This window comes from Myxocyprinus asiaticus, chromosome 22 (assembly GCF_019703515.2).
Source record: "Myxocyprinus asiaticus isolate MX2 ecotype Aquarium Trade chromosome 22, UBuf_Myxa_2, whole genome shotgun sequence".
Classification (NCBI taxonomy): Eukaryota; Metazoa; Chordata; class Actinopteri; order Cypriniformes; family Catostomidae; genus Myxocyprinus; species Myxocyprinus asiaticus.
In genome coordinates this window covers 39972541-39987486 of record NC_059365.1, presented here as the reverse complement: position 1 = coordinate 39987486, position 14946 = coordinate 39972541, and the positions used below count along the sequence as shown (strand labels likewise).

General features: G+C 38.7%; 1 protein-coding gene across 2 annotated transcripts in view; it reads left to right on the top strand.

Annotated features, from left to right (window-relative positions):
- The window catches only part of LOC127413302 (autophagy-related protein 2 homolog A-like), a 66742-nt gene extending 53378 nt beyond the window's left edge, over nt 1-13364 (top strand). The window contains exons 35-42 of one of the 2 annotated variants that reach the window (XM_051650311.1): nt 4526-4610; nt 4680-4833; nt 4926-4995; nt 5494-5576; nt 5940-6061; nt 8837-8991; nt 9264-9416; nt 10339-13364. In XM_051650311.1, coding sequence (XP_051506271.1) covers nt 4526-4610; nt 4680-4833; nt 4926-4995; nt 5494-5576; nt 5940-6061; nt 8837-8991; nt 9264-9416; nt 10339-10575 — 1059 coding nt within the window. In that variant the 3' untranslated portion in view covers nt 10576-13364. Of the gene's footprint in view, nt 1-4525; nt 4611-4679; nt 4834-4905; nt 4996-5493; nt 5577-5939; nt 6062-8836; nt 8992-9263; nt 9417-10338 lie in introns of those variants that run through there. The other variant, XR_007892567.1, reaches the window with a different exon arrangement.
- The last annotated feature ends 1582 nt before the right edge of the window (nt 13365-14946 follow it).

Here is a 14946-nt window from a genome sequence, read left to right as displayed (position 1 = left end):
AACATCACTGAGATGCTTCACTATTTGTATCACTCCTCTTGTCTGTGTTTGTGGTTTTCCAAATTGTAGTGGGGATTTAGATTCTTTGTTCATTTTATTTAGTTCACTGATTTGTTCAGTGACCATTTCTATAGATTGCATTTTTATGCCACCAGATGGCAACAAATTATGTTATGAGTGAGACATTGAATCACTGACTGAACTGAGTCATTAAAAAGCACAGAGTCGTTCACGACTGAAACAGTGGAAATGAAGATTTGTTCAAAAACACCACAAGGTCAAAACTAGAGTATGTGAGCAGAGCAGAGTTGTGCTTGATACTTTTGCTTCTTTTGGAACTAATTTTGTTGGTTGAGAAGAAATGCACAAACTAACTAGCCAATATTTTTCTAAAACATAAGTTAATCAATGTTATTGTATAAAGCAAAATCACACTTAGAATTTTGGTGTTGGTCTGAATTTCAGCACGGCTGTGATTCATAATTCAGACCAACTTAACATCACTTACACGTTTAACATAACAAAGACCAGTAACATAGCTGGGTGAAGGTTATGAAAATTGTTGAAGTGTCTGGGTCATATTTCATCCCAAAATCAAAAAATAAAATTAAGAGATTATTAAACCTGGGAAATTTAACACATTAATTTCTAGTGTGTAACAGTAGTTGACCGTTTAAAGCATTAAAAAAATAAAACTCAATTAATGCAGTAAAATTGCCATATATAAATTTCCAGGAGGTAAACAGTCAACTCAACAGAAACTGATTGAGTGGCACAGTGCATGCTTATTCATTTCACGTGATGCACATAATAAACACGGGAGCAGATTTACTGTATGAAGAATGGAGACTTCACCCACATGTGGTAAGCCAGGTGTGGAAGAGATATGGGCAAGCTGCCGTATCTCTTGGCATTGCCCGAAAATGCCTACTCACTGTCATCTGAAGCAGTGTCAGTAGTGAAACTGCGTGAGAGAGACCCAGTGTGTCAAAATGGTCACCGATTCGGGTTTCATTCCCAAGAAGGAAACTTGCCGACTTGGTAACAGCACACTCTTCGCCCAATTGACTTTGAGGCCCAAACGTTCCAAATGCGTGTGCAACAGATCCCTGTGCAACCAGTCATCATGGTAGTTTAACATACGGACGCCACTCAGCCTCAGCGGAGCGAGCGCTGCATCAATACAGTTTGTAAATGAGGAAGGGAAATGTCAGTATTAGCCCCTTTAAGCGGAGCGTCTCCGTCTGATCGTGAAATGTGATTGTGGTGTTTGTTGGGCGCAAATCATCATTGGCGTATTCAACGGGCAAAGATACTTGAAGGGGGTGGGGGGATTGGCACACAAGGCTTGCGCCAGCAACAAATCCTCTCAAACTCTCCGCACTCTATATCCCTGCCTCGTGTGCCCCACTTGTGTGGTCCTTCAGGAGCCACAGAAGGAGTATAGTGGGAGGAGTGGTGACCGGCGTTTTTAAGAAAGAAGGCTACCCAAGACCGAAGCATCTTGAGCTTGGCACAGGCAGACAAAACAGCGCTCGTGCCCATCAGAAATGGGGACATATAGCTTGCAGGGTGGAAAACATTTGCAAAACGCCTTTTTTAAAAAGACGTTGCTAAGCAGACAGCTGTTTTATGTGCTTTTCGCTCAATGAACACACACAAAACAGTCACAATACAATAGCGTTTTAAACGCAGATGTGTAAAAGGATATGCTGTTCATCGGAGCACAGGCAGGGAGAAGAAAAACTTTCACTCAGTGTTCAGGTGTGCAGATTCAACAGCGAAAACCCCGCTTTTTAGGCGTCCAGAGCAGAGGTGTAGTCAAGGCCAGAACCTTCAAGACCCAGACCAATACCAGACCGCCTAAGACCCAGACAAAGACTAGACCCTTCAAGACCCAGATCCAGACCAAGACCTGTTCTCAAGACCAAGACCTGTCAGTCCAAGAACCAGGCAGTACATTTTAATGAACCAAGATGCTGAATTTATATTTGAAGAATCTTCTTCCTTTACTGTCCACCACAGTAGAGGTCTGCATGGCATTGGTCTGATTTTCACTGCATGTACACCCATTCCTTCTATTCCCCCACTGCCTCACCCCACAGGTGTCACAAAGCTGTTTATTCTTCTGCTGTAACAAAAGTAAGATAAAGTGTCATAAATGGTTCTTTATTGCAGGCATAATTAAAAAAAAAAAGAAAAAAATCCTAAAGGAATGCTAATAGAGATTGTTAATTAAATAATTCAATTTCAGTTTATCCAATAGGATCTTAATGTATTTTTAGTGAATACTTATTTGATTCCTTTAGGATTGATTCAAAATTATGAAAAATTCCTTCAAGATTTTCAGCATCATAAATGAACTCCCAAAGCACAGATGGCTGCTTCACATGTTAACATTAAATGCCAAATGTATCTTTGCTAATCAAAGTTAAACCGAGAGATGGAAACTTGATTGAAAACTATTGTTGGAAAATTAAACCATTAAAACAACTATGCATAAGCAGAATGTTCTTCACTGACAATAACACTGACCATCTCTGATTGAAATAAAGACAAATGTTGATGTAAAACAATGGCAGTAACTGAAAAGAACAGTTTGAAATAATCGATTCAACGGACTTCCTAAAACCATGGGTAACTGAGAATTGTGTTTAATATGCATTATTAATATAAAAAAATAACAATGTTTATTTTTAAAAATCACATCCATATCTGTTGAGCGCATGAATGCAATGGACAGTCAGAGACGTTTAAGTTTAAAGGATTAGATTACCCAAAAATGAAAATGATGAGAAAATGTACTCCCTTATGCCATCCCAGATGTGTATGACTGTCTCTCCTCAGCAGAACACGAAGACTTTTGGAAGAATATTTGATATGAATATCTATGCAGAGGAGGCTTACACGCTTAAGTCACATGAGAGGCTTGAACCCTACCCTCGTCAATGAGCTGGCCGGATGCGGACATTTTTAGTAAAAAAAAGTTTTAAATATTGATCTATTTCTTACACCTAGCGTTTAGCTTCAGAAGACAAAAATTTGGCATCCATTCACTTGCATTTGGACCTACAGAGCAGAAATATTCTTCCAAAAATCTTTCTTTGTGTTTTGCTAAGAAAGACAGTCATACACATCTGGGATGGCATGAGGGAGTAAATGAGAGAATTTTCATTTTTGGGTGAACTATACCTTTAAGTCAGAAGAAATCTGCTCAGTGTGGGCTCACTGACTGAGTTCTGCTGCTGCACACTCGTGAATGATATCAGTATAAACAACAAGGTATAGAAATTATGTGAATAAGAAATGTATTGTGCAGTGTAAACGGCTTCATTGATTATAACGGGAGTTTTGGCTAGAGTGCAGAACTAGACAGTGAGTTCACGCTGAACTGAAGTAATTGACAGCTTCAGTGATTATAAAGGGAGCGTTCTTTGCTCACTTTCTGTATATAATTTAATCACAGTTTGAATAACAGTTGATTTTCATGCTGCTAAGAGGAACAATGTGAAGTTTACTGTTTAGTCACTTTATTTACTGATGCATAGAACACCATTGAACTAATTCAGGAACATAGTTCTCAGCTTGTTTGGGATGTGTAGCTACATAAATAATACGGCATCGCGCAGCCCTACTCCCGCCAACAACTCATAAGAATACCGGCCACTCCCTCTTACAACTCCCACAACGTAACAAGCTTATTGGGTCCCGTGGCTACTGCAAATAAAGTCATGGGTTCTACATGGCTGTTATAACCATAAATCACTAATGATTGCTTTGTGTTGTTAGACCATAGTTCTTGCACTTACAATTACTTCTCAGTAATGGTGAAGATGCCATGCAACTAGTGGTTGAAATAATATTCACATTTAGTGCACTGGTAATACACTGAGGTCTTGACTAAGACCATAAGCAGAGACCCAGACCAAGACACTGAGTAATGAGACCCAGATCCAGAGAAAGCCATATTTATATGGTCTCAAGACATCTTGAGACCAAGACCCCAACTCTGGTCCAGAGTACGAGAGATGTAATTGCGACCCTGAAGAGAAAAATTCTGATGAAATGGAGCTGTGCTCCGGTTTATATGCCCTCGATGATATGCACATCAAGGGTGGAGCATCAAGCAACTTCTGCCAATAGATTGGTGTGATTTAATAGGGCTTCAGAGATCGTTACTCCTGGGTGGAGTGTCCCATAGCGTTGAAGTGACTGACTTGAAAGGGAACCCATTTTTCTTGTAAATTTAGGGCTGGACTTAATTTTATCCAGTGGGAATAGATTGAATGGTAAAAGTGGGTTTTTAAAACCAGAATGGAGCTAGGTGATTGGAGGGGAGGGGTTCAAAAAGTTAAAGAAATTGTTGCTGTCAGCCAGTTATTACATTTTGCTGACAAAATACAAGAGAAACTTTTTCTGTAGAATAGACCACATGGACACATAAACCATTCACAATAAGACCAGGACAGGTATTAAATAGGGTCTGTTTTGATTGCATGTTGACTTATTTGTTGTCAATTCCCAGGATGCACTTTTCTTCTTGAAGGACTTCTTCAGTAACATGGCTGCAGGAGTTATTCCTTACCTACCCGTCGACCCTGCATCTGAGGGTAAGTCTAGACTCTGAAACAGCACTCTTCTCTCCTTTTTCATCTGTCACTCCTTTGCTCTCTTCCCAGTGAGAACTGACGCTCCTCAAAAGCATTCAGACGAGAATGATTCTGCCTCTGGATTGGGCCACGATCTCGCTGCCTCTGTAGAAACGACCTATAGTGAGCAGAGTTCCTCCTCTGCTGGCTCTTCCTCCTCCTCCGACCAACCAATCTACTTTAGGTAAAAGATCTGACATCAAATCTCAACCCTGTGTCTAATGAAACAAATGTCTAAATCGTAATTATTGTTTAGTCAAACTCTTTCTCTTTTAGAGAGTTCCGCTTTACCTCTGAAGTACCCATCTGGCTTGACTATCATGGGAAGCATGTGGTTATTGAGCAGGTTTGAGATCACCTTTATAAAATTACGGATGTTTTATCTTCATGAAAATCATTTTATCTATGTCAGGTTTCCCACGGAAAACCTGGAAAATTTCAGGGAACTGTTTTCCAGGCCATGGAAAGAACATTTCTAGTTTGTCAGTACTCTAAAATATTTAATGAGCTAGAAATTGCTCTCGTGTAGGGTAAAACTTGAAATGGTTCAGAAATCAGTCTAAATTATTATTTATAAATCGGTCTGAATCAAAATTACTTCTAAAAATCTGTATCCACTATCCAGCTATCACAAATGCCTGGAAAATGTAATGGAAATTAATAGGTCAAAAATGGTGGGAACCCTGCTGTGAAGATTTAGAGAGGAACTTATATTTAAGGACTTAAAAACAGTAAAATCTTTATATAAGCTTTCACACAACTAAAGCTAAACCAGCTTTTTTTATCATCTGAATAAGAGTTTCAGCTTCTATTGTAATAATAGATATCGTCTCTGGTTTCTTAGGGGACGTTTGCTGGCATTTTGATTGGTCTGGCCCAGCTGAACTGCTCTGAGCTGAAGCTGAAGAGGTTGTGCTGTAGACATGGGTATTCATTCTTCATAAACACTTCTTCATCCTCACCTGGGCTTTCTAAAGCTCTGTTCTCATAAATAGGGTCATTTACATATAGATATCATAAAGGTACAGTAACAAAATCAGCCTTTTTTATTCTGATCATCAAAAGACAGGATCGAAAATGGTCAAGATAAACTAAATTATGACTGTTTTTGGAACAAGAAACCTTGACTAAAATTATAAGTTCAGTAATGTGCTACCGAAGTTTAAATTTAAAAAAAAAAAGTTTTCTTTGCCTGTTTTACTGTAATACAGCAGTAATCATCATCATCCATACTTAAAATCCATCATGTAGACTTATAAAAGGACTCGTTCTCTCTCTGTCTCGTCTCAGGCTGCTGGGTGTTGATAAGGTTATTCAGTACGCTGTGAATGAGTGGCTAACAGACATCAGGAAGAACCAGCTGCCTGGGATTTTGGGAGGTGTAGGCCCCATGCATTCTGTCGTACAGCTCTGTAAGTACAAAATGTCATTTTACAACACTGTGTCTCTCACAACTGTTCAGGCTCCTTATAGATAATAGCCCTGAAATCGGTATGATATTTGTTTGAAGTTTAGGCCATTTTCACACCTGGCTCGTTTGGAGCATTTGTTTTGGAACCTGGTGCATTTTCTCCCTTAGTTTGGTTCGTTTATGAACAAGACATATGTGAACACAACAGTCGCACTCGGATTCGCACCAAAACAATCGGTCAACTGTCTGATTTTAAACAAACTCTAGAGTGGTTTGCTTGTGGTGAGAATGCAATCCGATCCAGTGAACCAACCAATATTCTTATGAAAAACATGAGCAAACCTGATGGATCTTTGGAGAAGAAATCTGTAGGTCAGCTTGTCACTGTAATAATCAAAATGTGGATTTATCCTTAGATTAAATACTGGAAACTTTTTGGTGACTAAATATTAGATAGAATTGCTTGAAAAAAAAGTGTTGTTTTTTTGAGTAATTCCTGAGGTAATTTTTTCGCTCCGTTTGATCGCTTTTCTTGTGTTTGCAGTAGTGCTGTCTGTTGATACATTTTTTTTTTTTTTTAGCACGATTATTCACATAATTTTTCGTAGTTAATTGCAATTAATCGCATATTTTGAATGTACTGAAATTGAACTCTAAATATACTTCTGTTCCAGTGAAAAGGCATTTTTTTCATTAATGAAAGAAAAAACAATGTTACAATATAATGCTTTATTAACATTTTCCAAACAAAGCCTTCCACAGTATAAAGATAGAAATGCACTAAAATTCAAAGTAACATTAAACATTTCCCAAAGTCTATGTGGAAGTTTGACTAATTGAAAGAACTAGTCTCCCCATAAGTTGCATTTTCATTGCACTGCACATTAAATGTCTTAACCTTCTGGGGTCTGAGGGTGTTTTTGGGCCCTGGAGAAGTTTTGACATGCCTTGACATTTGTGCTTTTTTCAGTTGCTTAAAAACATATTAATGGCTAAAGTCTGATAACACTGTATTCAGCACAAACTGGGCTACAGTAATATGTGAGCAACATGTAGACGGCTGAAAGCGCACCATGTTTATTTTCTTTATTTTACAAAAGCACAAGGTTTTGTTGTTATTGTGAATGTACACAAATAAAAGTAGACCCTTTATAGTTTCTAATGATGTCTTACACTTATCTGTATGCCCAAAAATGCTGGAGTATTTTAAGTTGTTTCCGCTGTTATGAGGAAAAAAATCCAGCAGGACGCGCCGGCACATCCGTCAACCCCTGAGGGTTAATCCTCCACAATAATAATCAGCCAGCAGACTGTGGCTATCCACTTTGTTACAGCAGTCGTGAAGCCACGTTAATGATTCGCGTCAAGCGCCGCTTTGAACTCCACATGAAAAGCACTTGCACACAAAAATGTCTCATTCTGCATTTTGGTGGTAGTAAAAACTTGACGTCAAGGCTTGTTTTGTACAACAAATAGTGTTAAGAGCTCCTTTCCCCATCACTTTATCACTGACACTGAATCACTGCTGTGTGTTTGTGGTGTGTGCATCAGTGTAATGACTCTGGGCGGACACATCGCAAAGGTTCCACCCTTCCAACCAGATCAAAGAAAACAAGTTTGAGTAGTTAAGTGTTTTAACCATCTTTACATGGCTTTACTCTGCTGTGTGTATGAGAGAGAGAGTGCTTGATGAAGAAAAGGCACTTTTTAATGACGAAATAGCACATATGTAACTATTCATTGAAAAACCATGACGGAAATTTTATAACACTCATCCATCCATCAGTGACAGATATCATAAGGTTTATTTGTAGTGCAACCTTTTAATTCAAACGTGCATTCTGTCCCACGCAACGGCTTTAAGCATTATCACGATATAAATAATAAAAAATAAAATAATGACCGGTTGACACATTTCTACAGGAATATTGTTTTAAATGGAATATCACCCACCCCTAAGCCACAATGAGCTAATGCTGTGTTCCATTCAAGTCGGATGTGGGATATTCCTACTTGATATCTCCGATCATTAAAGCATTCCATTGCCAGGTGCTTGGAAAATGACGTGTAAGGAAACAAAACTGCAATGCTCCCGTTAGCTTAGCAGGGGGTTTAACTGTCACCAGAGACGTCTCCTAGCAACCCAATTCATAAACAATGCTGCAACACTAGCATTTGTGCTACAGGTGTACGATTATCAAAAGAGAGTATAATTTACCATGTTTTGAACACCTGCTACTCTGCTAACGTTTGTTAAACAAGCTTTAAAATCATGTAATGTAGGAAGTCTGACTTATTTATCAATATTATTTAATAAAAGTGAATGTTACTTTGAAAAAAAGTGATCAGTTACTTTGTATATACCCCGAGTTGAAAATTTCCGCACGAGTTTACAAGTTGTAATTCTGACTTTTTTCCTACTAGGAAGTTGGAAAATCTGACTTTCCGAGTTTAATGGAATGCAGCATAAATCCCGGAACAGCACACAAACATTCTGACCAATGAGGGGACCGTTTGCTCACATGTGACTTATCAACGAATTTTGGTCCATTTTGAAATACATCCTTGCGAAAGCCAACTGAACCAAGGAGAAAATGCAACATTGTTGCAATTTTAGTCTGTTTCTGGACAAAGCAAATGAACTACAAATGAAAATGCCCTTAATCTGTTTCAGTAATGTGAATCCAATTCATTTAGAATTGAATAACCATGAGGTGCATTTCGGACATTCAGATTACAACAAAGGCTTTCTTATTGTCTGCCATTCACTTTGTAGTCCATGGTGTGCGCGATCTGTTCTGGATGCCCATTGAACAGTACCGGAAGGATGGACGCATTATCCGAGGGCTACAGAGGGGGGCAGCATCGTTTGGCACCTCCACAGCCTCTGCTGCCCTTGAACTCAGCAACAGACTGGTGCAGGCAATTCAGGTATACACACAAAAACACTCACACTCACAAATATTACTGAGCCATGATGTATAAGACTTGAAATTACACCCCAAACTGTCAGATCCAATAAGCTACAATTATTTATTGACAATGCCTTTCTGTTTGTGAATGTAACTCAGAGACTTGTGATTATGCTTTTTAACCAAATTGACACAGAGTACATAAAATTTGTACCGTTTTCTGGGCAGGCCTGAGGTTAGATGTCTTAATAATAGATAAGTAGTAGCCACATTTTTGCTGTGTATTTCCAGGCCACTGCTGAGACTGTGTATGACATCTTATCTCCGACTCCCCCTCTGACTCGTTACATCACTGAGGGACGCCCCACTTCCTGTCCCAGACGCACCCCTCAACCAGCTGACCTCAGAGAGGGCGTGGCCAAAGCCTATGACACCGTCAGAGAAGTATGTCTCTATATTATTGCAAACATGTTGTTTTGCGAGTTGTATCCATTTGTATAAACCTTGTAAAAGTTTCCAATTAAAAAAACATTGCTAACAATTGGACAAAAATTTCCAACATTTGGTAGGGCTGGGTATCGATACAGATTTCGAATTTTTGATTGCGATTCACAAGCTCATGATTCGATTCTGATTCATTTGGGTACATATCAGTTATAATGTCCATTTTTGCTTTCATTTGAAAGCAATTTGAGGATTCTTAATAATAATTTCAATACCACAACAGAATACTAACAAATTTGAGTAAACATTGTTTCAAGTTATCAAGTAATTATTCAAGAAAAGTAAACAATCGCGAGAACATGCAAACATAAAGCGCGCACACATAAGCCGCCTGTCAGTCAGTCAAACAGCTCGTGGATGCCGAAATGAGGAAATAAAAAATCTTTAAGATTCTCGTTATTTGTGTAGTTCCTCTCTCTACTCTCTTTTCCTTTTGGCCTGTTAATACAAGACAACCTGTGGTTGATCTTGATCGACTGATTTATCGCAATCGACATAGTGAATACGCCAGACATAGAGTAAAAGATCGTTCTTGTAATTTTAAGAATCGATATCGGGATCGTACAAATGGAGATTGCGATTATTTGTAAAATCTTTTTTTTTTTTTTAGTCTAGAGACGGCCCTCTGTAAACATCCCCAAAAAAATCTTGCCCACACTTTAGCTAATAGAAGAACTTCCAGGTAGTTCTCTGCCAGTGGCGGGAGTTTGAGGAGTGTTTGGTAAACCTGTTTGGAAACCGTCACTATTTTTGCAATACTATTTGGTGCCGCTAGTGGTGCAGAAATTGTTGACAGCAGCTTTAACATAAGCTTTGATTGCAATCTCATACACAAACTCTCATGCCATCTTGTCTTTCACAGGGAGTGATTGACACAGCTCAGACCCTGTGTGATGTGGCATCTCGTGGGCATGAGCAGAAAGGTCTTCCTGGGGCAGTAGGTGGGGTTTTGCGCCAGATTCCGCCCACCGTTGTCCGCCCTCTAATTGTTGCCTCAGAGGCCACCTCCAACCTGCTGGGAGGCATGCGGAACCAAATTAAGCCAGACGCGCGGAAAGAGGACTTCTTAAAATGGCGCACCGAAGATGGCCAAGAATGAGATTTTTGTTTGTGTGAATGTTAGAATGAAGTAAAAACGTGATAGTATGCGAGCTGATCTTTGCAAAAACAAAGGACAAAAAAAAAAACACGGAAAACGCTAAATGGAAACGTTTTTTTGTGGCTTCCACATAGTTGCGCACTTTGTTTTATGCAATGCAAATGTTTTCATGTTGCACATTGCTAGAAGTGGAGCTCTCTAGACAGCCAAGTGCAGCTCATGTTCATCTTGTCATATTGAAACATATGCAATCATATCAATCTGTAACACTGTTTACCTGTGAGCTCAAGACCAGATGTTTTCTCACTTCTAAACACTCATTCAACATTTGATTAAATCAGTATTCTCCCTCTGAAGTATTACAAACATAATGTTTTTTGTCATTTCTGATTTAGGTCAGGTTGCCTTACCATACACTTTTCGTTGATGTTTTTGTAACGCTAGGAAAATGATTCTTCTTTATCCTCTTTGAAGGATATCCTCTTTGTCCTTTTTTCCTGGTGTCTTTGTGCCATAATTGATTCATTGACATTATAAAGATCTTGTTTTAAAGTTTCATCCTGTTTAACTCTCTCTTAAACCTACACTTACACCTTTATCATTTTTGTTTCTTTCAGAATGTGATGGAAAGTTATTTTTTGTTTTTTGGGTGAATCTCACAGAAGCATGTCCAGGTTATATTTTACCCCAAAATAAAAAAAAATGAAAAATTAGATTTTGTTTAGGGTAATTATGAGTTTTTGCATTGTTAAAAGCATATTCATGACAATAAAGCAATTTTTTTTTACCTATAATCCTCATTGCCATAATGCATCTGGATGCTTTTGAGATTTTTCTATCTTTCAAAATTGATTCTCATTACTGTAATGTAGAACAATGATGTTTAATTTAAATTAGTATTAAGGCAGTACAACAAATACTACCATGATAAATAAATGCTTTGCAATTTAAAAATATTATTTTTGCATTAAAGTAATATTAACTGTGGGTGGAATGTGCTTGATTATCATGAAAATAATATCACCATAATTTTTTTTTTTTTAAAGGTTCTAAAAATGGGCTTCATTTTCTTTAAGAAAAAATGTCTTTTAATTCATCCTTTTGATTTGGGTCTGAAATATTGCCTAGACTTGTTCTAGAGAAGTTTTGTGAGACTCACCCTTTTATCTGCCATTTACCCATCCAAACATGCTTGTTTTTGTCTCATTTGTTCCCTTCCTACATGTTTTAAATGTTTTATTTCACTTTAAAAAAATTGTCCAGGTGCAGGAAAAAGGTGGGAGTCAGTTGGTTGAGAAAAGGGTTTTTGAGTAATGTCAATTTTTTAAAAATTTTTTATTGCATTACAAAGTGTAAGGGAAGTGAGTTGTTTTAGCTTGTGTTTTAGTATGTGTACAGTGCATGTTCTGAGTGAGTGAGTGTGTAAGGACGTGCATGTTTGTGTCGAGCTGGCTATGTGACTCATAGCTATCAGCATGTGTTTATTTCTTCTGTAATTACAACTATATCATACACTGTAAGAATGACCTGTATAGCTCCAGGACAATGTGTCAAATTCATACAAAACATTAAAATGTGCATTTGAACAGTATTGTAAATTATAGGTGTAAATATTGGACTCACAAAGATAAGAAAATTAATTTCTCATTTATTTTTGGATTAGTGTGTTCAGTCATGATGTGCCAACGTGAAAGGCTAATTTGTAATGGATGTACACGGGAACAAAAAAATATTTAGGAGCTTAAACCCGTTATAAAGCTGATGAGGGTTTGATGGAAGAACCTTATTTTGTATATTAACTAGGGCTGTCGATTTAACATGTTAATTTAGTGTGATTATGCATTAAATAAAATGTTTGTTTAAAAAAAACACATGCAATTAATCATGCCTCCTGACCCGTACGTAAATCCCATAATAAAATAATTTTCCTACCATCAGAGCAATTTAAGCTTGAAGTACATAAATTTGTGTTTGAAACACATTAGCAGGGGGCAGTCAGTGCACCTCTACAAACCTCATAAGCAATGAAATCACTAAATTTGTCAAGGACGAATGCATTCTTGAAGCACAACAGAATGCCTCTCAAGACACTATTTTTAAAGTTTCAAATTCTTTTAAATCGACACCGTGTCCTAAAATTGCACAGTTTGATGCTGAAAACTTGAGATGCTCCAAAAGCCTTTGATGCATACACCGATCAGCCACAACATTAAAACCACCTGCCTTATATCATGTAGGTCCCCCTCGTGCTGCCAAAACAGCTCTGACCCGACCCATTGAGGCATGGACTCCACAAGACCTCTGAAGGTGTCCTGTGATATCTGGCATCAAGATGTTAGCAGCAGATCCTTTAAGTCCTGTAAGTTGCGAGGTGGGGCCTCCATGGATCAAACTTATTAGTCCAGCACATCCCATAGGTCAGGGGTGTCAATCTCAGTTCCTGGAGGGCCGCAGCCCTGCAGAGTTTAGTTCCAGCCCTGCTTTAAAATGCCTCCTTGTAATCTTCAAGCACTCCTGAAGACCTTGATTAGCTGCTTCAGGTGTGTTTAATTAAGGTTGGAGCTAAACTTTGCTGGACTGTGGCCCTCCAGGAACCGAGTTTGACACCCCTGCCATAGGTGCTCAATAGGATTGAGATATGGGGAATTTGTAGGCCAAGTCAACACCTTGAACTCTTTGTCATGATCCTCAAACCATTCCTGAACAATTTTTGCACCGTGGCAGGGCGCATTATCCTGCTGAAAGAGGCCACTGCCACAGTGCAAATGTGAACACCGTTGCCATGAAGGGGTGTATGTGGTCTGCAGCAGTCTTTAGGTAGGTGGTATGTGTCAAAGTAACATCCATATGAATACCAGGACCCAAGGTTTCCCAGCAGAACATTGCCTAGAGCATCACACTGCCTCCACCGGCCTGCCTTCTTCCCATAGTTCATCCTGCTGCCATCTCTTCCCCAGGTAAACGACACACACACACCCTGCTGTCCACATGATCTAAATGAAAATGTGATTCATCAGACCAGGCCACCTTCTTCCATTGCTCCACGGTGCCCAGTGTAGGTGCTTTCGGCGGTGGACAGGGGTCAGCATGGGCACTCTGACCAGTCTGCGGCAACGCAACCCCATACACAACAAGCTGTGATGCCGTGTGTTCTGACACCTTTCTGTCATGGCCAGCATTAAGTTTTTCAGCAATTTGTGCTACAGTAGCTCTTCTGTGGGATTGGACCATACCGGCTAGCCTTCGTTCCCCACGCACATCAATGAGCCTTGGACGCCCATGACCCTGTAGCCGGTTCACTGGTTGTCATTACCTGGACCACTTTTGGTAGGTACTAACCACTGCATACCGGGAACACCCCACAAGACCTGAGGTTTTTGGAGAAGCTCTGACACAGTCGTCTAGCCATCACAATTTGGCCCTTGTCGAAATCGCTCGGATCCTTACGCTTGCCCATTTTTCCTGCTTCCAACACTTGAAATTCAAGAGCTGACTGTTCGCTTGCTTCCTAATATATCCCACCCCTTGATAGGTGCCATTGTAATGAGATAATAAATGTTATTCACTTCACCTGTCAGTGGTTTTAATGTTGTGGCTAATTAGTGTATGTACATAAACCGACAATTAAAAATAGCGCAGGCAGAATGCAAGAACGCGTCCTGTGAGAACAGAACAGATATTTGAATTATATGTATTATTTCTTTTTAATTATATTTATTTGGGGACCTTTCTCAGCAAATGTGTGATTAAATGCTATTATATAATTGTCATATCATGTAATTAATTTGATTTAAATTGATGTAATCGAAATTTTAATAATATTAAAATTTTAATGAAGAAATGTGCATTAAATGTAAGCTTTATTTTATATAGTTACAGGCTTCCTGAATCTTCCTTTTAGTCTGAAGGAGACACAAAATTGGTGGAATAAGATGGCTAGTTTCAAGTCAAAGTCCCAAACAGAGCGAGCTGGATGAAATGAGACTTCAAGAGCATTTCAAGAGTTCACTCCAAATTGTCTTCCTGGGCACTGAAATCAACGATCTAAAACATAAATAATGATTTACTGCCACTTCACAAATCACCTCAAATAAGAGGAAATGCAGCTAAATTCTGCATGTGCTGTTTATCCAGTCAAGACTGGAAATCTGGACATATTGGAATAAGTTTAAGGCTCTTGAGTCAGATGCATTCTGTAGCATTGCATTTTATCTTCAGTTCAGTGAAGATCTCATAAAATTAGCAGCTGTATTAAAATTACAGCCATTATCCTGCAGATACCTGACAGCAACACCACAACTTTCAACACATTTGCCTTTCCAACAGGTTCAAGATAATGGACAATGCAAGTAAACATATTTTATATAAATT